This window comes from Spermophilus citellus (genome assembly GCF_964194105.1).
Source record: "Spermophilus citellus genome assembly, chromosome: 6".
Classification (NCBI taxonomy): domain Eukaryota; kingdom Metazoa; phylum Chordata; class Mammalia; order Rodentia; family Sciuridae; genus Spermophilus; species Spermophilus citellus.
This window is the reverse complement of record NC_138187.1, coordinates 106,988,120-107,013,942: the sequence shown is the minus strand read 5'-3', so window position 1 is coordinate 107,013,942 and position 25,823 is coordinate 106,988,120. Positions and strand designations below refer to the sequence as shown.

The 25,823-nt window shown below is 35.1% G+C and overlaps 1 protein-coding gene across 8 annotated transcripts in view; it reads right to left on the bottom strand.

Moving 5' to 3' along the window:
* The window catches only part of SDCCAG8 (SHH signaling and ciliogenesis regulator SDCCAG8), a 244,728-nt gene that overhangs the window by 99,158 nt on the left and 119,747 nt on the right, over positions 1-25,823 (bottom strand). For 4 of the 8 annotated variants that reach the window (XR_014022822.1, XR_014022824.1, XM_081300510.1 and 1 more), the window contains one exon: positions 13,717-13,788. The exons of the other annotated variants lie outside the window; for them this stretch is intronic. Coding sequence is in view for 2 of the 4 variants with exons in the window: in XM_081300510.1 (XP_081156636.1) it covers positions 13,717-13,788 (72 nt within the window). In the remaining 2 variants the exon portion in view is untranslated. The remainder of the gene's footprint in view (positions 1-13,716; positions 13,789-25,823) is intronic. 8 annotated transcript variants of the gene reach the window in all.

The window sequence follows — 25,823 nt, the reverse complement described above, 5'->3', positions numbered from 1 at the left end:
ATTTGTTCAAGAATCGCTTTTTGCACATTTTTGTAGAGAATGGTATTTAGAAACCAAGATCCATCACTAGGTGGTGCTCATTGCCACCATGATGCTTCTAGGTTACCTTATACTAGATAATATTAGGCTAAGAATATACATATAAGTGTATAAATATAACTATACAAGTTTGAATATATGTATATATATACATATATATGTATATATATACATTCCTCCTGAAATGTCCAACTATGATACATCATAGATAGAACCTAGTTTCTTTTATTTTCATAATTGTAATTTTCCTCCTCCTCAATAGTGAGAAATTTGACTCCTATTATTTTCAACATATTTATTCATTTATTCAAATTCAGAATACCCAGAAAGTATTTTCAAAATTGCTAATCTATGAAAGGCCATTCTACTAGTAACTAGAATTAAATATTTGCTTACAGTTTTGTTTTGTTTTTCTTCATTCTTTTTAAAAGAATATATGTAACATTTACAGTTGGTTCTTTTTGTATTCTAGAAAAATTATGTCTTGAGAGACAATGGAGAATTGGAGAAAGCTCACAGAGCTAGAGGGTCAGAGAAAGGAATCTACCTCCTTATTATCTATGTGACCACAGACAAGTAACTTTATTCCCTTAATACTCGGCTTCTTCATTCAAGCAAAGAAAAACAAAATCCTCTTAAAGAATTAATTATTTTAGTAAACTACTATTAATATTTACTATAAGTTCTTTTCATGTATTCTTTTTTTTAAACCCTTTACCAACCCTACAAGGTAGGTTCCCTTATTATTTTCACTTTACATTTGAGAAAATGAAGGCCTAGAGAAATAATAAAATTTGTCTTCAGTTCCCAAGTTACTACAGGGTGTATATGACCCTAAAACACAGAGTAAATTATTGTGCTTCAATCTCTTATTTATCAAAAAAGCAGAGAAATGAGACAAAGTAAAAAAAAATAACAAGACTCTTATTTCAATTATCCATATGTGTGTCATTTAATACATATATTATCCATGGTGAACGGCAAATCCCAAGCTAATTTCCTGTTTTTTCCTTCCCATTTGCCCCATGTGCAATTAGATCACTTCTTTCTACAAAGACACCATCAACTAGTTGCATCCTTCTCAAAGAAAGATATTGACCTTTGTAAAAAACATTGAAAACTACCAAAAACACATCTGCCTCAAGGTGGTCATAGACTCCTAGGAAAAATATGAGCATCTACATGGAATGTAAACACATGGAGAATTGGGACCTTTCTTCTGCTTACTAATGTATACCAAGAGCCTGTTATATAGTTGTATGGTCAGAAAATATATATAATGAATAAAACTACAGGGCACTTAGGTTCTGTAATCCCTACCTCCTTAAGTTGGCAAAATGTAATGGCATTGTTCATATTTTCTAGAATAAACTGCTTCTATTTCCTTCAATGCAAACTATGTCAGAACTTTAAATGCAATGTGGAAATATGAGTTATCAGATCAGAACATGAGTCACTTCTAAGAAAGAAAGCAGAAACTGAAAAGAGGTCAACTGCTTTCAAAGGAATATATAAAAAGGAAAAATATTTCACAGAAACATCCCTAAAAATAATTTTCCCTCCAAAAGTTCTTATGTATGTCTAAAATAACTGGAAAACTTACCTTCAAGGCAAAGGAAGAGATACTTGACTGGGTTTTGCCCACTTCTATTATTCTTGCTCAACTCACATTTACTTACACATTTATTTATTTATTTATTTATTTATTTATTTATTTATTTATTTTATTCTGATACTAGAAATTGAACCCTTTGCTAGGCAAGTACTGTACCACTGTGTTACATCCTGGTCTTAAAACAAAACCATGGACTCTTACTATTTCCTCTTCCTCACATGTCTGTGGTTTCTGCTTTATAAGGCACATTAAAATGCATTGACCTCTTTTCTTCCTAACAGTTCTTGGAGGCAGGAAGATGGAGCAGATATCCTTGTTTGACAGAGAAAACACTTTAAGCTCAAGGAATTAAGAGATTTGCTCAAAGCCACATAGCTAGCAAGTGTCAGAGTTGGAACCAGAACCTGTCTTCTCACTCCCAGTCCAGTGTTCTTTCCATTCCATGGCACAGCATCACATGAGGGGTCTGTTTAATCAAACAGTGTGATGCTCATTCATTCAACAAATACTTAAGCAACTACTTTGTGCCAAACACAAAAGTAAGGGGGTGTATATGAATGCAAGATACAGGGCATACCCCCAAAAGGTTTATGACCTAGTGAATACAATGAATGAGTTTTCCAAAAGAGGACAGCTACAATAGTATGATAAATATTAAAATAGGGCCAAATTCCCGCTGTCATACAGGTAAGTAGCAAAGGATTAAAGAAGTAGCTGGGAACAGTGAGAGAGGCCGTTGGGGAGCTTAAAAACTTCAAGGCTTAAAATATGAGAAGTAATCTGCCAAACAATGATGCAAAAAAAATGCAAAAAAAAAAATTGTGACAAGTGAAGTGGACAGCATGTGCAAAGACCCAGAGAAAGGAGACAGCTAGGTGCCTTTGGAAAACTGCAACAGTTCTGCCATGATTGGAGGCTGGAGTATATATGTTGTAGGGCAGCAGTGAGCAGTTGGTGGAGGGGAGATTATTGAAGAAAAATGAGACTGGAGATGGAGGCAGGAGCCAGAACTTGAATCTATTTTTAAGGCCCTTATCCTGAGGGAAATAGGGAGCCAATGTAAGGTTTTAAGCAGGGGAATGTTGTGATCACACCCGTGCTTGAGAAAGATCACTCTGGCGGCAGTGTGGGGAACAGATGGGAAAGGGACAACATTAGAAGCAGGGAAAGCACTTATTACTACAGCAATAGTAAGAGCAATTTCTATAATGGTTTCTTTAGATATGGTAGATACCATAGGTAGACACTGAGACTGAACAGCCATAAAACACACATTTCACTAATTTTCAGCCTTAAATTCTTTTCAATAGCTCAGAGGTGCCTGAGGCAATCATTAAATGATTATAGGAGGCAAAATTCCTGTGAGCTAGTAAAGCACTCCTATATTTTACAGTATCATGTGCCCAATTCTACAGACTAAACAATAAGAACAAATATGCTATTTCACAAAATAAATTAGATCATGACTTTGCCTTTGCATCCTCATACTGCCAAAAATTGAAATTTTCCATTTCTGATTTGTGTAAATGAATGACTTTGATCCATTCTTGCCTTTCTTTTCTGAAAAATATCAGTTTATCTACATATTCCTAGTCATAATAATGACAATATCAAATTAGATCTTCTGCTATCAGTCAAATCAGATATCAGTAGATTCATTATACATTATAGTGGCATTTATATTACCTGTCAATACATTATAATTGTACAGATAATTGAAGAGCTTCCATTCTATTATTTAAAAGATTTAGAAATTAATTTATAGGACCTTTTACTATAGGATCTGATTTATAGGCTCTGAACAGGTTGGCTCCTTTGTGGATATCAAATTTGTTGAGAAATATACTATGGGAATTATGATTATCATGTATATTTTTATAATCTTATTTTTCAAGTATGATAGAGTAATGCTTTATTTATTTAGAATGTTGTGAGTAAGGTGTTCTAAATGAGAGAATTTTTCAAGTATGGACCCATAGAATGCTGACCATTTGCAGTAGAAATATATCTAAAATATATTAACTGTGTCTTTGTTTTCTTAAGAAAACTACACCAAACATACCAAACTCTTGTTGATACTGAAGGCTTGTAATTTAAAATAAGGTAGGCACTCTTCCTGCTGATATTTCCTCTGCTAGCAAGTTCTTAGTGTTCTTAGTTCTTAGTTCATTGTGTCTTTAAGTGCCTAACACAGTAACTAGAACTAGAAAGCACCTGAAAACATTTGTTACAAGAAAGGTCTCAGCTGCTTTTCTAAGGAACCAAAACACACAGCTGAATAATGATCTGCTTATAATTTCTGTTGGTTGTTTTGCTATAATTTATCATCAGTTTTTTTTAACATCAAAAAGTAATTTTTTTAGAGAGAGAGAGAGAATTTTTTTAATATTTATTTTTTAGTTTTCGGTGGACACAACATCTTTATTTTTTTATTTTTATGCGGTGCTGAGGATCAAACCCAGCGCCCAGCACATGCCAGGCGAGCGCACTACCGCTTGAGCCACATCCCCAGACCATGTTTTGTTTTTTTAACATCAAAAATCTGATGGGCTTAGTGATAGTCATTTGTTTCTTAAAAGGGTTTTTTAAAATTTGTATCTCAATTTATAGCTATGTCTCAAATGGCTAAAATACCCATCTAGGGGCTGGGGATGTGGCTCAAGTGGTAACGCAGTCGCCTGGCATGCGTGTGGTCCAGGTTCGATCCTCAGCACCACATACAAAGAAAGATGTTGTGTCCGCTGAAAACTTAAAAAAAAAAAAATTAAAAAAATTCTCTCCCTCCCTCCCCCTCCCTCCCTTCCTTTCTCTCTCTTAAAAAAAAAAATTAAAAATAAATAAATAAATAAATAAATAAATAAAATAACCGTCTAAGTTTCTGTGAAGACTGTTGTAATAAAGCAGTAGAATTTTCTTTATTTCTGAAATGAAACTTTCAACTTCTTTGCATACAGGAATTAGGGGTGGGTTTTCTATTGATTGGTAACAATAACAGTAGCTCATTTTTTCATTCTTTCTTTATTCATTCTAATTATTAGGTATATATGACAGCAGAATCCATTTTGATTCATCGTACACAAATGCAGCACAATTTTTCATATCTTTGGTTGTATACGATGTAGCGTTGCACCATATGTGCAGTCACACATGCACCCAGGGTAATGATGTCCATCTCATTCCACCATCTTTCCTGGCCCCAAGCCTCCTTCCTCCGCTTCCCTCCCCTTTGCCCAATCATAGTTCCTCCATTTTTCCCATCCCCCACTCCCCCATTATGGATCAGCATCCATTTATCAGAGAGAACATTTGGTCTTTGGTTTTTTGGTATTGGCTTACTTCGCTTAGCCTGATATTCTCCAACTCCACCCATTTACCTGCAAATGCCATAATTTTATTCTCTTTTAATGCTGAGTAATATTCCATTGTGTATATATACCACAGTTTCTTTATCCATTCATCTATTGAAGGGCATCTAGGTTGGTTCCACAGTTTATCTATTATAACAGTAGCTCATTTTTAAAGCTTGGTTGACATCTCTGTAACCTCTCCAACTCTGGAACTGGAAAGTACTATGTTTACAGATCAGAAAACTGAGCTGAGCCCAAGTTTTCAGATTCCTCATTCAGTATTCTTACTCTTTAAGTAAGAAAGCTATTATTCTGCCATGGTAGTTGGTTGGTCTTTATCAAAACATTTTGCCCTTTAGTTTTTTATGATTTAACATTATTTCTATTTGGCTTTGGAATACTTGCTTGTAATAATTCTTATTTATATTCTTAATAAATTCTACCTGTTTCCTTTGCTTCAGTGACATGAATTTGCTGGATTTTCCTCTTTGTCTAGCCATTTCTCAGTCTTTGTCCTTATCATTCCTACAGCTGCAGAGATGCCCTTTCATTTCCTTATGGCCTGCTTCTTCCTTCTTCTAAATCTATCTTCAAACTCATTCTCAAGGTACCTGAGGAAATCATGCCCTTAAAAAGGAATATAAACTGGAATCCTAAAATACCTCCAAAAATGAGCATACTTTCAACCATTTTCCCTTTATCCCACCACTGTCAGTAGGACTGGGTCACTTATTTTGACACAAAGAGGAAGAAATTTTGAGAACAGGCACTGGAATTGGGGCACCAGCTTGGGATGGAAGCCCCAATTCCTCCAAGCACTAGCTGTGTGCCTTAAATGAGTCAAATACCCCATGACCCAGTGTTCTTGAAAGAAAAATGGGGTCAATATGATACCTTTCCTTATATGATTATGAGGATACTGAATACAAATATTCTTAGTATAACAATGGCACATAGTAAGCTCAAAAATAGTAGTTAGTACCTTATTAAATTTATCATTAATATTTCCCAGAAGATGCTATTCAAAGAGAAACAATATCATAATCACAAAGATGAACAGCCTTGAGGAAAAAAATAAAAATTTTCCTTGTTTACTGGTAAAAGTTACAGGGGGTAGATGGTATTGCACAGTGGATGTGAGTTTGGGCTTTGTACACACACAAGCCCAGGCTTCAGCTCTGACTCCACTATGTAGCAACTATGTGATGTCAAAGCAGAACTTTATCTCAATCTCAGCCTCAGTTTTCTCATTCACTAAATATTATCAGAATTATTTGAAATGTTCCACATAAAGTAACCAGTATTGTCTAGCCTAGATCACCATTTGAAAGGTGTCTAAATTCAACTGATGGACTGACATCTAACTATTTACTTGTCAATTTTATTTTCAACAATTCTTAACATGTCAAGGATATGATGGTAAGATATCAGACTTGTTATAATATAATGCCATTACAGTTTCTTGTTCTTCTGCTCTTCAAGTAATGGCTGGTAAGTGACACCTTCCTCTAACCTCCACTTTTTCCCCCTCAAAGTGGTGGGTTTATCTGAAAAGGACTAACCAAAGTGAGTTCTGGCTATTGCCTCCAACATTAAAGAAAGAGCTGACATGCTTCTCTTGTTTTATTAAATTACTCCCATTGTTGTAAAACCAGGGTTTAGGTTCATGAGAATTTGACCACATCTACATTGGGCATGGTGGGAAAACTGAGTAACAAGTCTGTGGTTGTGATGGCTAGCTAGTACAGCAGCCACTGGCTACATGTGGTTATTGAGCATTTGAAATTGGCTAGATTGAATTGAATTGATATGTGCTATAGATTGAATTGAATTGATATGTGCTATAAATGTGAAATGCATTCTCAAGTGTGAAGACTTATGGGAAAAAAAAGAGTAAAAAAAATATCTCTAATTAGCTGGTACATTGATTACATGATGAAATAGTACTATTTTCTACATATTGGGTTAAATACCTTATTAAAGTTAATTATATCTGCTTCCTTTTACTTTTGAAAATATGGCTATTTGAAAATTTAAATTCCATATGTGGATTGTATTTTGTGGGTTCCATTATATTTCCCATAGCTCTAATTTAAGCAGAACTCCTTTGCCTATCTCTATATAGTAAAGCATCATTTTTAATCCTGATGTTCCACAAATACAAATAGCCATATTGCCAAAAACTGCTAAATTTAATGCTTCACAAAGAAATCAAAGCGCATAATTTTTATGAAAAGCAAAAACTAGTAAAATGACATTTTTAAACCTTGATAAGTTTCTCATTTAAGCCAGCCAATCATCATTATTTGAAAGGAGAAACAAAGGAAAATAATTCTGATAAAACACTGAGAATAGATAAAGCTGAAGTAGTTACATATTATACAAAAGTAAATGATAAGGCTGGGGATGTAGCTTCAGTGGCAAAGTGTTTACCTAGGATGTGTGAGGCCCTGGGTTATCTCTCTCTCTCTCTCTTTCTCTTTCTCTCTCTCTCTCTCTCACACACACACATAACACACAAACACACAAACACACACACACACACACACACACACACGTGCGCGCGCGCGCACACATACACCCAAAGTAAATGCTAGTCCCCCCCATCAGATCTGGTTTGGAACAACTCTCAATATACATATTCATATTTAAAATGAAATTATAAACCATGGAAAAAGTTGTTCCATAGAGCCAAGCTGGTAAATTATAGAAAAAATATTCAGTTGTGTACGTGGATTATAGATTACTAATAAGTGAATATAAACATAGTTAGAAAACCTTTTACCATTTGATAGTCTATAATTTTTAACTGGAAAATAACAGATTCCCCAGGAATTTCTTTCCTTCTCCTCTAGTAATCATCCTCCTATAATTCATTATTTGTTTTTAGTAGGAAACTAACCCTTTCAAACTTCATCTATAGGACCAAGTAGTCAATATTGGTCAATCAACCTGCAGCCAGTTTAGTAAACTATCCCAAACACCTGGTGAGTTAATGTAGTTTTCACTTATTGCTAAACATTATCTGCACCTGGAGGAATACAAATAAGCCAGTGGATGGTTTCAAACTCCTATAAAAATTGCTGAAGTTCACTTGTCAGAAGAAATATAATTAGAGAATCCAAAAAGGAGGGGAGTGGGAAAGCCAGGACCACAGACGGTAAGTAAGAATCCCAATTCCAGTCATCCTTATCATTATAAGACGGTTATTTATAGAATTCATTGGTGGAAACTGCTTGAAATGATTATAAATTACAGGCACCTCTAAGTGTATTTGCAGAAAAATTAACACATTAGAGCGCTAAACTTCTCAACTTGTAGAGCTCACTGCCCATGAGTTGCTCCATTTCTTCAAAGTATGGGAAAGGATCCACAGAAGGGAGGAAGATTGGCATGCTGAGGGTTGAAGGAAAGTAAAATCTATTACAAAGTCTGATTTAGGGGCCCATACTTTAAATTGGTGCCAGTAATTCCTGGCAGAAGATTGTCTAAAAGGGTTTATATATACAAGTATCCATACTAAAATCTTATTCCATTAAATCTTATTCAAATAATCATATTTTTTAAAGTGTCTAAATTCAGTTAACAGACTGGCCTCTAATTATTTAAATGTCAAATTTATTTTCAAGCACTATTACCACATAAAAGCTTAGTCGGGACAAATATGGAAGAATTTATTGTAAGGTGACTCTGGGAACTATCAGCTGCTCTTTAAGCAATGGTCAAAAATGCTTCACCACCCTACAGCCTCATTTTAGAGTACAGAGTAACTCTAAATGGAATGTTACCTACCTCCCTGTTCTTCCTGTGAACCACATGTGTGGTGTGAAGAGGGGAGAGGGAAGCAGGGGGTCTGATGCACTAATGAGAGACACAATAATTTTCTGGTCCTACCACTTAGACAAGTATATTAACTAATATCAGTTAACTTAGATCAGTTTTTCTGAGAGTACATTCCCAAAAACTTGATTCCTCAGAGATATACAGAAATTTAATGGAAAAGTTCCCATACATAATATAAATATGAGAAACACTGCAAACTAAATTCCTTTCTGAGAGAATATGATAAAGCCTCTGTGAAGCACTGTGATGAAGAAATGACCAGCTTGTTATAAATCTTTCCAAAAGAAATTGACCACAGAACCTATTTTTCACAACGTCCACCTTAAGAGGAAATAGAGCATGATGGATAAAAGTGTAGTTTGAAGCCTGACAGCCTAGGCTTGAATCCCAACTCCACAACTTAGTGCTGTGAGGTCAAGGTATTAATCTCTGTATACCTCAATTTCCTTATCTGTAAAATGGGGCTTACAGTAGAACCTATTTGGTAGGATTTGAGTTAATTAGGGTAATATGTCTGTCAATGAGAAAACAGTGTGCCTGGGGGAGCTGTATGTATTACAATTTTCAGAAGGAGTGTTCCAAGGAATGCATTTTGCTATTTGTGAGCTAAAGCTCCTGTTTTGTTTTTGTTTGTTTGTTTTTGGTTTGTTTCAAGAACTAGTGCCAAAGTTGAAAAAGAAAATACTTTTTGTTGCTGCAACAGGTTATAAAAGACTTACACTGAGGATTTTAATGGGTTTATTCAGACAAGCCATGTTACCAATGAGACCAAAAGAGTATTATGTAAAATACAGGAAAAGCACTAGACTTAGAGCAAGGAGATTGAGATTCTACCTCTTGCTGCCACTAAACAACTGCTGGTATTGGACAAATCACTTAACTTCTCTGCCTCTCATCTCTGACATATTACAATCAGTGGTGGACTGGATGAACAATTTCATTAATTCTTTCATGGAATCTTTGAGTTAGGGTAAATTTAAAAATCTATATGCTGTTTTCTAGATATTATAGAAACTTGTGTATATATGTGTGTAAAATATAAACTTTACCTGTTAGGTTGTAAGATACCTGTAACTAAGAATCATGTCCTCTTCACTTAAAAAAATGTAAATAGTGCCTAGTACAGCTGGAACAGAACATGTGCTCAATAAATGTTAAATTAATACCTGTTCAATAGCAATCAAATGTTCATCCCTTCATTCAAAAAATCTCAAGACTGCAAAAATATAAAGTACTATGCTGGATGAATATACTTTACATATTTCAGGGAGGTTATTAGTTCTACCTATAAAGAGCCTGAAATTTAATCTGTGGTATGAATATCAAATGATGATACTAATTATTGAGCTTTTTTTTTTAAAAAAAACTATTACTGGAATTCCATAGTTCAGGTGAGTTTTGTTGTTATTTTACATAGCAGCATCATGCTAGTTGTATTATTATATAGAGCTATTCAGTAACTATGACAGAATAAATTATAAAATAAGTTCATTACAATTAAAATACAAATATTCCAATCAATTTGAAGTAAAATTTTAGATGTATAAGAATAGTTAGTGGATGAAAACTTCTAAACAAATGAGAAAGAGGGACATTTTGAAGGTCATTTTAAAATATGGTTTACTAATTTCCTTTCATTAGAAGAAATAACTTATTATTTTTCCTCCAAAATATAGTTGCATATAACCCTACCCAAACAAACAATAAAGAAACAAACAAGGGGCCAGAGTTGTGGCTCAGCAGTGGAGTGCTTGCCTCACACATGCAAGGCTCTGGGTTCGATCCTCAGCACCATATAAAAATAAATAAACAAAATAAAGGTATTGTGTCCATCTACAACTAAAAAGATATTTTATAAAAAAGAAACAAAAATGACAGAAAGTGTTTATCTCCATCAATAATAGGCAGGAATAAACAAATATCTTCTATTCTGTTAACCAAATTCCAATTCTTAATATTCACTGACAAAAGCATGCCAGGGGTCATAGACTTTTCTCTTTAAACTTGAAATGTACCAAAACATCCAGGTTGATTGAATGCAATCTATTTCATTCAGGCTGCTCTGAGACAGAGAATGTGAGTATAGTACTAATTTAATTTACTCTGTGTATTTAATACTTGTGAAAATGTGCAGAAACTTTTGTGGATAATTTAATAGGTATTTAAAATCTCAAATAATTATTCGTTTTCATTGTTTTCTTGATGATTGCCTCCTAATAGCTCCTCCTTCAATGACATCTCCTTGTTGATAATGCAGGAAACTTTTCAAGGATAGTGTAGAAGACAGTGGTCTATATAAGGGGCATGCATGATGTTCCCAGACAGAGTATTAGCAAGGATGTCTTCTGTTTGAAGAGCAGAAAGTTTCATTTTAATGGGTCTAAGAAAATGAGAAAGTCCTCTTTTATCGTCCTATTATACACTGTTCCTATTGCAAATTGGACTTCAGTTTGCAGGTGTCTGCCTGAAGGCAGGTCACTGAAAGTCAGTGAAAATCAGTCCAACCTCAGCAGCAGAAATTAATCTGCAAGATCATGGCAGGCAGACATATATTTTAAAGAGCATTCTTCCCACTGAAATAACCACACCGGACTTCACAAAATGAACAGAGATTCAAAACAACAAAAGCAACCAACAGCATCTATTCTAACACTGCAAATTTCTTAGATATTACAGATGTCACCCAACAGTGCATGCATTTGCTTCCCATATGTGAACAAAACTGAGGCATCACAAGATAAATTTGAATGGAATGTTAACCTTCACTTTAAATTTTTTTCTTTTCCTAGCTGACGACACAATTTTAGTATTATCACAACGGAGCTTCTGGCTGGAAAAAAATTAAATTAATGGATGGATAAAAAAAAAAAGCATAGAAACTTAAAAAAAATAAACAACTTTCAAATATCTATACTTGATGGTGTCAAGAGCCAAGATGAATGTATTTCAATTGCAACTTCCAAACTAAACTCACAAATTACTACCATTATGCTAAGTGTTAGCTACCCCACTGTGCAGTTTTGCTTTGTGAATTTTTACCTTCCTCTATGAACACTTTTAGCCACTGATCGCACAGCCTTTCAATGTTTTCTGCCTTTTCCTTTAAATAAACTGGCTCTGGCTCCTTCCATCTGGTTCCCCTTCCGTCAGCAACCCTGCACCTGTTCACACCTCCTCTCCTGTTGGATTCCACTGAACATTTCCTCCTCTGCCAGGGCTATTCTGGCACTCGCAACCTTTCTGTCATTCAATCCATCTGTCAGAAGTGAACTTTGTTTACCGCAAGCTTCTGCTTTCTTCTTCAAGAAGTAAAGCCCCTCAAGGTCATTGTCAAATGAACTGTCGGCATGGATTTAAATCCTCTACTGCTAACCAGCAGAAGATGAAATTCTGTTGTGTAATGTACTTGTGAAAATTACTTTTGGGTTCGGGAAGACAATAATTTGGAGTCAAAGTAGTAAGACATGGTGTTTTAATGATCATTTGTAAAACCAGACAGCTGATATGTATTTTCTTCATGTGTGTCTGCACTTCTTATTATATTGAGCATGAACTATATGCATAAGCAGCAAAATAAAAGTTTTAAAGTGAAATCAAAATATCACAAACAAGTTTACACTATATAAAAATTGCTTCATACTATACAGCATTAAGTTGAGGAATAAATATTTTCACTAATGAATTAGCCAAGGGAGAGAGTATTCCAATTAAGAAATTTTACACTGAAAGGCTTAAAATGTACAAATATGTACCATTTCAATTATAAGCTATAGATTAACACATAGCTCTATTACTGCTTTGAAAGACTCAAACCATAATATACAAATTAATTCATGTGTATTTTAAATTCCAACATCTAAAAAATAAAGTTTTGCTTAAATAATGGCCAAATATATGCTGCCAAGCAAACATACAATCCATCTAAAGAAATATAAGTTGTACTAATAGATAAGTTCTATGAAAAAAATCAACATATAGAAATTAGGTGAAAATTTTATTCTCAATTGATTGTATTTTCTGTCATGTATAGCTATTGAGTACTCACTTTTCCTTTCATAAATCAGATGAAATCACTTATGTTGAATTATTTACCATTATTTTAGAAAATTATAATCATTAGAAGGAAAAATCAATGATTTAATTAAAATTTCTTATAAAAAAGGGGAAGATTATTTTGTAGGAGAAAATATGTGTTAAAAATTTAACCAAATGTACCATCATAAATGTGAACATAAATGGGATTTCATTCATAAGGCTGCTTTTATATTTTGTAGAATTATCCTAAGATTTAATCTTATTATATATGCTTATATTATATAAAATTAATGGTCTTTAAATTAAATTTTTTTTTACAAAAAACAAAAATTAAAGCTTTTATGTTGACATAAAATTGAATCAGATTTTATTAATAAAATCAGTCTAGAAAACATAGAATTTAAAATTTGAACTTAAAGTTCAAATTGATTGATAGTTATAATTTGTTTAAAAATTCTATAAAGGCAATTTTTTAGACATGTTAAAGAAAATTATTGTGAGCTAAATATAAAAACAAAAGGAAAAATGACAGCTTAAAATTTAAAGTGCAGAGACACCCTTTTTAGCTATAATTTCTTTTTTTAAAAAACTAACCTTCAAAATACTGTATGTCATAAAAATCCTTCTTATGTAATGTATACTGTAATTTAATCTATGGATTTTTAACTTAAAATATGCATATTCTTTTCATCTTTCTAAACATAATTTCTAAGTAATTTGTCTTCATGTGGAGAAAATTCCAAAAAATGTCAGTTAATTTACCCAGCAAGTTTGCTACTACTTTTCTGATTTTTTTTTTCCTGTAATGTAATCTGTGCTTGATAGTAGTTTGGTTACCTGGATCCCTGCTTCACAATGTCATTCATTGAGAGTGTGCTGGTAATTTGATCACTTCCGTGGTCTGATTTGCTATTATGAAAAGAAAGAAACATTAGCAAAATGCTAGTTTAATAGAGGTTGCTCAAATCACCACGAAGGAATTTTTCTTTCTTAGTAAACTACGTTTCCAAAACACACTGGTAGCCTTATTTTGGAAAATTGGTATGATAAGAATATAAACAAATGAAAAAACACTCAATTTTAACATCATTTACAGTCACACACGGATGCATGAATGCTCATACACACACACACATTTTACACACACACACACACACACACACACACACACAGACACACACACACACTCGTTCCCTTCCATAAATACGTAAGAAAAAGAAAAGGGAAATAGCATCATGATTACTTTTACAGATGGAGTAATTCAGGAATTTATAGAATACAAATATTTACTTAATGCATAACATGCTTATTTTATCTTTTAAATAGAAAAAAAAAGTATAGTTTGACAAAAACACCTGAAACACAAATTTTACAGTGGGGGGGGGAGAGGCATTGAAGTAATGTTGCCAGGTTACCCCACAAAAGGGAAAGCCGTTTCTAAGGGCACTGCTAGGTGAAGACAAGAACTGATGTCGTTCACATTCTTTAATACCAGTTTTCCTAAAACAGCATATGGATGTAGGATGGAAGGTAAAACATTTAAACTCCTTAATAAAGAACTGACCTTAATTTTTCTACATTCTGAATGAGACTAGCAGGTTCGCTTTTCTATGAGCCACAAATGATGAAAGTACTATTATTTTTCTCTGGTTTATTGTTTTTGGTTTGCAGATAAATTCATGATGTCTTTTAATAAAAGAGGATATTCATTTTTCCACCCCCTTCCTCAGTTACCTTAAGACAAGACCTTCTTTCAGATGTGGAAATATTTTCAGGACTTCAGGACAAAGAACTGAGATATTTCACAGGGTTGATCAAGGGGGAAATGGATTTGCGAGATTCTGTTAAGAGTAAGAAGAGACTAAATGACAACTTTAAATCTGCCACAATCATTTACTAATGTGCTGCTATATCAAATAAGTCTAATTTTTTGACAGCACCAAATTAGATTTATTGCAGAAACTGCTGCATAAATAGCATATGGCTGTTATACCACCTATTTCAAATCCTGGTAATGTTTCCCCCTCCCCCTCCAAAATGAATAAATTGAGCCAAGCTATAAACCTTCTGCAGAAAAAGAGAAATACACAAGTTCGAAAACAGATGTAGGAGATCTGGATTTCTTTGTTAAAGTCACAGTTTTAGCTAGAATGTCCTACTCTATACGTAAAAAGCCATGACTTCTTAATAAGTAGTTAAATTTAACATGTCATTTTTTTCATTTCTTACGAAATGATTTAATTTAATCTTTGTTTTAAGTTTTTTTTTTTTTTTGGCTCTAAATTGTGCTTGTATTTTGATGTTCCATCCACAGTTAACATGGGGATATAAAGGACAAGTAGCTCTGAATCAAACATAGCTGAAATTAGGTCATGAAGATTATTAAGTAGAAATGCATGTATCATATGGTTGTTTTTAGCTTTCGTTTGTGGAGGACATATGTGGTAGAAATCATATCAAAAAGCCTTTTCTAATTTTAACTATAGTCTTCATCTGCAAACTCCTTGATGCATAAAATATATAAAGTGATCATTCCATGTGCCACACCACATATGAGAACGGCAAAGCCATACAAATAGTAAAAATCAGAGTTCGAAGCTGGGATTGAACTCACACAACAAATTCAGAGATGGACAATTGTTCCTTTTCGGATCTCTCCGCTAACACCCAACACCCCCTAACCCAAGTTTGACACAATTCAACTCAATTTTCCTTTTTGAACAAAAGTTTCAGTTCTTCTGTAGATGGGAAAGGCATTGCAAGGTCTTATCTCAGACCAATGGGCACACCACTGCAAACATCATGGCACTCGGCTACCCCGCAGACTCCCTCTCTGTGGTCAGTCTTCCCAGCTGCCCTATCTGTTACTGTCTGATTAGTTCTGCTAAGGAGCCCCTCCCCTGCCAGCTTTCGATGCCATCTGTTCTACACAAGATGGCTGCTGCCCAGCAACCTCACACTGCCCTCCTACCTGGCACCCGGCTACCATCCTTACCCCAAAGTGCTAACACAGGTTCTCACTGCTGGCAGAGTCAGGATTTCATTACTACTACTTTGACAAGTGCAGGGTTGTTTGTAATTTCTCTTTTATCCTGATTTTGATTGTACAACCACCTCCCACTGATTCAGTTTGCTTCAGTTTTGTTGCTCACAGATTTTACTCTCCACATTAATCTCCCTCTGGCATGTTACTGCATCTGTTCCCTTTTTTATTATTAATTTTCAAATTCCCACCATTTTTGACAAAAAGGAGGTAATCTACACTCTGTTTCTGCCCATTTCATTTTCTTTAATTTGGAAGATAAGTATGAAAGCATGCCAAAGAAGTTAATTCTCCGTTAACAGTTTATTTTCTGGCATCCCTAAGCCTTTGTATATGAAAAACAGATAGGAATAAATGTTGACTGAATCACAACAACATAGTTGCAACGATTTCTGAATTTAATGAAAAGCAAACATATGAAACAGCATCTAAAAAGTTTATTAGTTACACGAGTTGTCTCATGCTGTCATTCTTCCTTCTACTTTTAACAGATAATTCTTTGTGCAAATTGGTCTGGGTGCAGTATCTGAATTTGGACTCCTCTACAATTCTGACATGGGCTCTCTTTTCACTGTAGATGAATTTTATTATTCCATAATATAATTATCATCTTTCCTCAGCCCAAACATTGTTGACTAATTCAATAGTGAATGATTCTGAATAAATGCCTGGTTTCAGAAATAGGTTAAGAATAGAGAATTGCTATCAGTGCAACAAAGCAGAACTTAAAGGGCCCCTAGGTTTCAAGAGCTGCTTCCATTAGATATTGTTTTGACAGAGTTAATATAAAGAATACCAAGATGGTTTTCCCTCTCAAGACAAAGACGACCACTTAAGATTTAGAAAATAGGAAAAAATATAGTTAACAATATACTCTGTCCCTAATTTGTCAAAATCATAACCTTTCCAAAAAGGCTGGAATAATTTGATCATACCTTCATGTGACCTGAAGTTTTGTAGATTGATTAATGCACTGTGACCCTAATTAATTTATTTTATATGAATACATACTATATTCATATTATTTACATGAATTCATATTATAAACACTGGAGTCCTTGACTAGATAAGCAACACCTCAGATTTATAGAACCCTTAATGTGTTAAAATTATTTTACATACTTATTATATATCCTCAAAAACACAGTAAAATTTGTAGGAAATAAAGTATGGTAGGAAATTTTCCCCAAGGTGACAGAAGATAATCAGAAACAGAACTAGGACAAGTGTCAAGATCAAGCAATGCCCTGCTTGATGAAACACACTTCAGATCAGTTACTAGAAAATGGGAAGGTGACTAAACCCACTTTTAACGGCTCATCTTGGATACCCTCCCCTATACCCCTATGCATATTCTAATGGTAACTTGTTACTTTATTTTGCATACTTTTTTTTTGTTAGTAAAGCTATATATGTAATAATTCTTCTTCTAACTCTGAGTATATTCTTTTGCTAAATATTCTGGTCAGAAACAGGCTTCTTGAAGGTACACATAATAAAGGGGTCAGAAGGACACACTGCTTATTCACAACAACCTTCTCTGAAGAAGAAATCCTTCTGAGACCTGAGCAGACTTGTGTGGCACTTCTCTCCATCCCTAGGCTTGGTCAAAGTAGGAGCTGATCAACTCTCTCCCAGGTGACCTTGTGCCTGCTGGGAAGAGGCCACATAAAACCAAGGTAGAGCAGAGATGTCCTCTCAGTTAGATGTCGGCTTTCCGGGCTGTTAACAAACATTTACTAACCTATTTAGTGCCCACTCTGATTTACTAGATTGACTATATCCCTGCTTATTTGACCTACAGAGTAGTAGTAATAAGAAAATCACATTTACTTGAAATGGGCCTGGTTCCCATGAGACCTACCATCAGATGGGTCACTGAGGAGATGGAATATTCTCCAAGTCCCTTACTTTCTCAGGATCCTTAATGAACTTTGGTTTATCAAACAGTGATTCACTGTATGACATACTCAGGGGTACACGGAAACACTGAATAACAAACAAGGAATGCCTAATAACTGACCTGGTGATCCCATCCAATTATGAGGCTGTGGTTAAGAAGAAATTAACCATCATTAAAATTGATGAGGTTTTTTTTTTCCTATAATCCTTTTACCTTAAAGTAAGATTGGAGACCAGGACTTTGTTTTAGGAAAATACCAGGATTTAGGATTACTATGTAACAATTCTAGATTTTTGCCTTTTTTTTTCCTTCTAGTTTCATTGAACTTTATGCTCATTGTTGTTGAGTCAGGAAGTGGTGTGGGCAATACTTTCTCAGTTTTCCTCTGGGCTTCTTCAGAAAATGAGTTGGCTGCCGTTGTCACCATGCTCCAGGCTGTGGGCCTGTGTGGCAGGGGAGAAGAGTGCATCCCCAGCGTAGATTTTCATTGCATACACATTTGGGCTTTGCAGAACTAAGAGGAATGAGCCAGGGAACGTTAAGCAGAACCTGCAGACACACATTTCCTGGCAGCCTCTGATTCTAACCTCTCCTGCCCCAGGCCTCACGGAGACTAGGGCGCCTAGCCTGTCAAACAGGTGGAGAAGAGCCGGCTCAGGCAGTGTGGTGTCCACCAGAGAAAAATGAAATGCTTTTTCTTTCCTGGCTGTCTGACAGTCTGTTTTCTCTGATACTGAGTGGGGGAAGGAAAAGAAGATGCAATTTATAACAGCACCAAGGCCATCTATTTTGAGCCTTGAAGATGTTGGTTGCACATATATCCATTTAAAATTATTTTTGACACGTTCTCTGCTTAATTTATTCATGAAAGGAGTACAAGAAAAAATAAGCTTAACTTTTAAATGGAAACTTTAGGCTAAAAATTCTTGAATAAAACTCAGGGGGAAAAAAAGAAAGTTCACTGTGGAAGAGCAAGAATACATGTCAATGTTATACTATCCTCTTCAAATGAACAGAACTAAAGTTTGCTTTTTGACCTAAACTAATTGATGAGTGCAGATCCTTCTTAATTTTCCCCAACAATGAAGAGCAGAGGCAAATTTATTCCACATTTATAGAGAACCTGCTAAATGCCTGATGCCATACTTGGTCCTGGTGACACAGAGATTAAAAAGACCTGCTTCGTGGCCCATAAACTGAGATTTTACAACCCCAGAAGTCTTTCCATCTAGCTTTGAAATATGTTTTTACACTTCTTTGTGACTGTGGCATCTGATGAACCCAGTTAAAGCCCAGCCTACTCTCCTCCCTCCCTGCTGTGTGGTTTCAAGCTTCACCTTGTATCACTCAGTTTCCTTAGCCATAAAGGCTCCATGTTAGAACTGAGAAGCAGAGCTTCTCAAACTTCTTGTAGTCAAAGGTCAGTTTGTTCATTTGTTTCTTCTAATCCTTTGCAAACCATCAGTTTCGTAAAATGCAATACAAATTAATTATATACTAGAAAAATCTAAAAAGGTACTCCTCAAGAAAGGTTCACTGATAAAGCTTGGAAATTGCTGTGATTTAAAATAGATATATGATTGAGAGGTGTTGTTCAGTGGTAAAATGTGTGATTACTATGATCATGGCCCTGGGTTCAATCTCTAGCACCAAAAATAAAATTTAAAAAAAATTTAAAAATAAAATTGATATGAAACTTTCCAAACACTTAGTTTCAACTTTTGCACTTATCTTGTCACGGATTAAACTTTCATGAACCATATTTCATATAGCACTGCTGTAGGGAACTAGGTACAGAGTTCAATATTCATCTATGCATTCTTTTTTAAAAATATTTTTTAGTTGTATTTGGACACAATGTCTTTATTTTACTTACTTTTATGTGGTTCTGAGAATTGAACCCAGCACCTCACACATGCTAGGTGAGCCCTCTACCGCTGAGCCACAACCTCAGCCCCCATCTATGCATTCTTTACCTCTCACTTTTTATATTCAGAGAGTTCTTTAGATAAAATAACAAAGTATACCTTTGAAGGACTAACTATGCCTCTGTGAACTTAAAACATGTTAGTAATGGGGAATATCAGGCTGTTAACATGAACAGAAAGACTCTTTTTTGGTGGTAATAGGGATTGAACCAGGGGCACTCGGCCACTGAGCTACAATTCCAGACTTTTTAGTTTTTACTTTGAGACAACAGTGTCTTGCTAAGTTGCCCAGGCTGGTCTTTAACTTGGCATATCTCCTGCCTCAGTCTCCTGAATAGCTGGGATTATAGGCATTTACCACCACAGCCAGCCATGAATTTGTATTTTTAAAAACAACAGAGGCAAAAGAACAGACACCTGATACCCTGACACCATTTCCCTAGTAAGAGTACCTTCCCTGCCTTAGTGTGATTGTCCTCTTGTTCCCTATGGTACACTGAGGCTGCTGGCCACAGCATCCAAAAGGCCATGTGTGTATGTGGCTCCAATTGCTTGAAATGGGTGATCCTGGAACTGATGGTCATGAAATTGGAAGTGGAGAACCTAGGAAGTCACATTCATAGTTTGAAATCAAAGGCATCTCCTCTATGTTCAGCTTCAGACTGGATGGTATAGAAGAATCTGACAGAATGGGCCAACATTCAGACAGAAGTGGAGTTCTGCTATGGAAAATTATAATTTGACAGCATACTTGAGTCTTTGGTATAAGAAATCCTAAGGCCTGGTACACCTGGACTCTCCAGAGTCTGATTATTTAAAAAAAAAATAAATTCCCAGTTTTGCAGGGAGTTTCTGATACTTCAGCCAAAAAGTCCTGACTCATACTGGTAGTCAGAGACAGCAAACAATTAAATTAAAGAGGGCATTTACAGGGCTAGGAGCATAGCTCTGTGGTAGAACTCTTGCCTAGCATGCATAAGGTCCTTGATTCTATCCTCTGAACCACAAAAGAAAGAAAGAGGGGTGGGGGAGGAATAGGGGAGGGAGGGAGAGAGAGAATGATAGAATTTACTATAATTGCTATGTGGAAGCTAAATGTGCTGAATGTTTTAGAAAGGAAGCCTTAATGACCTCTCCCCAGTTAATCTGCTCATAACAGGATAGCGTTGTGACTACTCTGCTGTACTCTTTTCTCCATTTCAAAAAGATGTAAATACTTATTTCCTATAGCTCTAGGTCAGAGGACAGATCTTCCTATTAGGATCACAAAAGTAGGTCAGAGCATAATACTCATTTTATGTCCCCCCCCCACTTAGATTCCTGCCTTGAGAAGTTTTTAAGTATATTCTCATCCAAAACATGTAAAGGAGAAATAAGAATGTTAAAGGTAGTCATTCTGAAAGAAGAGGAAGCCTGCAGGTTAATGGCAGTTCTGATATCCCTTATGCAAGTAGGACAATTAGAGTTTTAATCCTCTGATAATTAAACAAAACACAGCTTCCTGCAGAAGTTCCTTCCAGATCAGATACAATAAAAGTATGCAAGATTTGAAAAAATGTTTTTCAATACAGATATTATAGGTATCTGAAAGAGTATCTGCCTCCATAAGCAGTTAATATCAATCACATAGACTTTCAGAAATGGTTGCTTTAGCAGGTTATATCATATATTAACCTGACCACATGTATGCAAACTGAAGTTTTGTGAGAGAAATTCAAATCCTGCAGCTCCAAAGATGTTGGGACATGTTAAAAAGAAAAACAATTAATTTTTCCTTTTGGCAAAAATTAAGAAGTAAATGAGAATGACAATTGTATTATAATACATTAAATGACTAAGGCAAATAATGGGCCAAAGCAATCTGTTTCTTAGAAAAAGCCTAAGCCAACACAAAAATTCACTGACATGTATTTATACCACTGCATAAAGGAACAGCTAACACATTTATTTTTTAAATATTTATTATTAAGCTTTAGGTGGATATAATATCTTTATTTTACATTTTTATGTGGTGCTGAGGATCGAACCCGGTGCCTTGTGCAAGCTAGGCGAGCACTCTACCACTGAGCCACAACCCCAACCCAGCTAACACATTTCTATTACAAATTTATATTATTGATTTTTTCAGTTGTCTTTTTGGAAACAATCACATTAATCCATTTCCCTGGTAATTTACATAGAATTACAGCCAAATGGACAAGGGATATGCTTTGCAGGCAAATTACTGGGGTTTGAAACCTGCTTCTATAACATATCAGCTGTGTGAACTTAGATGACTCATTTTACTTAACTGTGCCTTAGTTGCCTCAACTGTAAAATAGAAAAAAAAGTCTACATCTAATAGAATTATTAGAAAGACTAAATGAAAAGCACATAGCTCAGTTCCTGGAACCCAACACTGGGGCCCTATAAATGTCAGTCACTGCTATTAGCTACTACTTTAATTATTTTTCAAAAGCTACTATGTGTAGCACTGTACCAGGGAGATACTAAGATGAATATATTATTAACATCAAAGTGGGCTGAAGGATTCAGAGGGAGCAGTGTTCCCTTCCAGCAAGAGTTATAAGGGAGGGCTTTGGTAGAAAGATTAGAATTTCAGAAAGCTCTTGGAAAAACAAAAGTAAGAATAGGTCCAGAGAAGGACAACAGGGGATTCCAGGTATAGAGAACAGCAAAAGAAAAGTCCACAAGTACAAGAGGAGCTGCATATGCTTACATTTGGCAAAATTCAGCACATGAGAAGATTGGCAAGAAGGAAATAGGCAGGAAGGTTGGTGTCTATGGGCTGACCTAAAATGCCATGCTCAGTGATTTGGACCTTCTGGTATAGTGTGACACCATGAAAGGTTTGGAGAGTAGGGCCTATAGTCAAGGCAGTAGCCTAGGAATATTCACTGGGCAGTGGTTAGTGAAAGAGGCTGAAAGGGTATAAGGAGCCTACTCCCAGAGCTCTTGTGAGAAATCAGCAGAGGCTAAGTGACACACATGAGTGGTAGATATGAGTGACATTTCTTGAAATCTTGCTGAAGTTCAAACTAAGGAAATACGTTGTACAAAAGATACCCCAAGCAATCTAAATACCTCATATTCAGAAATAGGAACTTAAGAATGGGTTGTTTTAAATCATTGTTAGAATCATTGACTATTAGGGTTAAAAAGAAATTTAGAAATCATCTATTCTCGCTTCATTTTATAGGTAAGTAGCAGGTCTAAAGAGAAAAGTAATCTATCAAAAAGATGCAAAGATAATGAATGCCTAGGTAGGACACTGTAATGAAGGTTTCCTAAATCTTAGGCTGCCTGGGGACCATCCCTAAAATTAGCATATGATTTTAACAGTATTTGGTTATTTCACCAAAGCATCCTTTGAATCATTCTTCTTTATTCTTTTCTTATATATCTGAAAGGCCCCATTTCAGTCTCCTCATCTGCAGGCTCTTTTTCAATAACTTTAAAAACATGGTTCTCCAGCAGGAGATGTAGTTCAATAGTACAGTGTTTGTCTAGCACATTTGAAGCCTTGAGTTCCATCCCCATTATCACATTAAAAAAAAAGAAAGAAAGAAAAGCAAACAACAACAACAACAACAAAAGGGTTCTCTTTATATGCTTTCAACCTGCTTCCTTGGCTACAACTAATACCTCTAAGTAGAAGTATATAAACTAAGGCTCTAGTCTTATAGGTTTTGTGTAAACACCTACATTGGATATTTCCACCCAAGTTTCCAAATAAAATGTATTATTTTCCTCTGCTACCTCTTTCAAATTCCCTAGTTGGATTAAAAAATCATCTGGTCAACCTAGGCCAGAAACAATAGTTACCTTTAGTTCTGTCCTCTCCTACCTGCTACTCTAGATGTCTCCTGAATATGGCTTCCTTTCCTTTTACCTGGACCATTGCGGTTATATTCTATTTGAGTACCTGTTAAACATCTTTTCCTCAACCAGTGTAGTTTCACAGTGCCTTTCAGTTACCTTCTAAAAATACATATTTGGACCTGTCCGGCTCTCTTGATTTCTTACTTGAACTAAACAGCTTCCTAACTGAGGGGCTGGTTAACTTTCTCTATAAATTACCAAACAGTAAATTATTAGGCTTTGGGGACCAGGCTCAACTCTGCTGTGGTAGTGTCATACATCAAACATCATGAATAATCCTGTGTCCCAATAAAACTTTATATATGGATGTATTATTTTTAATGTGTTAGAAAATGCTGTTTTTTTTTTCTTAATGTTGTTGTTTTTGTTGTTTGTTTAAGATGGAGTCTCACTAAGTTGTCCCGGCTGGCCTCAAACTCCTAGGCTCGAGTGATTCTCTTGCCTCAACTTCCCAAGAAGCTGCTGGGACTACAGGTACATGCTACTACACCCAGAACAACACATTATTTTAATTTTTCCCCCAACTATTAAAAAATATAAAAACAATCCTTAGTGCATGGGTCATACAAAAACAGATAATGGTCCAGATTTGGCCCAAAGGGTATAGCTGCTGACCATAGCCTAACTGATCTTGTTTCCTTTTATCAACTCTCCAAAGTCACTCTCCACATTGTTGTCTGAGTCAGGATCACAACACAAAAAGTCGATCATATTAACAACCTGCTTAAAATGCATCAAGAACAATCAATCAATTACTCTTAGAATAGCCAAATCTTCAGAGCATAGCCTACAAGTCCTCTTGTCACTGATTTCCTTTTCAGTCTTATCTCTTATCAAACACCTACCCTGATTATAGAATTTATGTTCTCTCCCATCTTCATATCTTTTCGTATATAGATTCCTCTATCTGTGACATTCACCTCACCATTTTTCACCTTGAGAATTTCTACCCATGAACTTATTTATCAAGATTGTTACCAAATATCTTCCCCTTCCTATCACCTTTCATTATCAGCTTTCCCTGATTATCACCTACTTCCAATGCAGAAAAAGTCAATTCTCCTTTCTACATGTTCACGTGGTAATCTTTACTTCTAGAATTTCACTATTGTCACACTCTGTTATAAATGCATTATGAACTGCCTCCTTTTGTTGAATGTGAGCAATGTAAGGGTAGAAACTGAGTCTTCTTATTCTCTTTAGGCCAGAGTCAGAGTACTTATAAGATCATAGATGCTTAATAAATATTATAAATTAAGTGAAAATTATACTCACCTATTGGGTCCTGCAATAAATGCTAAATTTCCATTTTCCCCTTTAAAATCCAATTTAAGCTTACATAAGGAGAAACACTGAAAGAGTAGAAGACTGTTTTTCTTTCAGAGTGATGTAGAGATTTCTACTTCAGTTTAAAAATTTTTTTTTCCCCTAAAAATTTGGATTTTTATTTCACCATTACTTTCTAATGTAGTTTTCATATTCAATTTTAAACTTTGTTTAGAATATGCCATTTAAAATGTTTGAAACTGACTATTTGTGTGGGAGTTATATATTTCAGCTGGTCCACACTGGAGAAAAAAGATGCAATGATTCTCATTTACACACCTGGGTATGCTGAATCAATAAAGAATGTTGAGGTCTAGCAAACTCTTTAAGAAAACAAAAAAAGCATTTCAAAAATATTAAACCCAACAACAAAGTTATATTTTCAGTTCTAAGGAGAGATATGTACAATACCTTACATTTTAACTGTCATCTTTAAATTTATAAATATGGATTTTACAAACCATGAACATTAAATATGAAATGCTTACAAAAAAGAGTATTGCACTTAGAAAATCAGTAATTGTGTTTTATTTCCTATAAAACTAGGTTTAAATTTTTGTAGAAATAGTGTAAATACAGCACAATAGGAAAAAAAAAGCTTTCTACAGAACCAAAGCAAAACAGTTTTTCTTAAGAACAAAGGAATTAGTTACCACTCGTCCATTTTCAGCAGTTGCTGCATCTTAATGTGCTCTACTTGGAAGAAATTGATCTTGTCAAACAGCACAAATTGATACTGCTCAGAAAAACTCTCTACAGACTTTGACTTCAGAAATTAACTCTCTGAATAAGAGAGAATGGCAAAAGGGGCAAAACTAGCATTAATATTTATTTACTGAAGCTGAGCTACACTGAGACATTA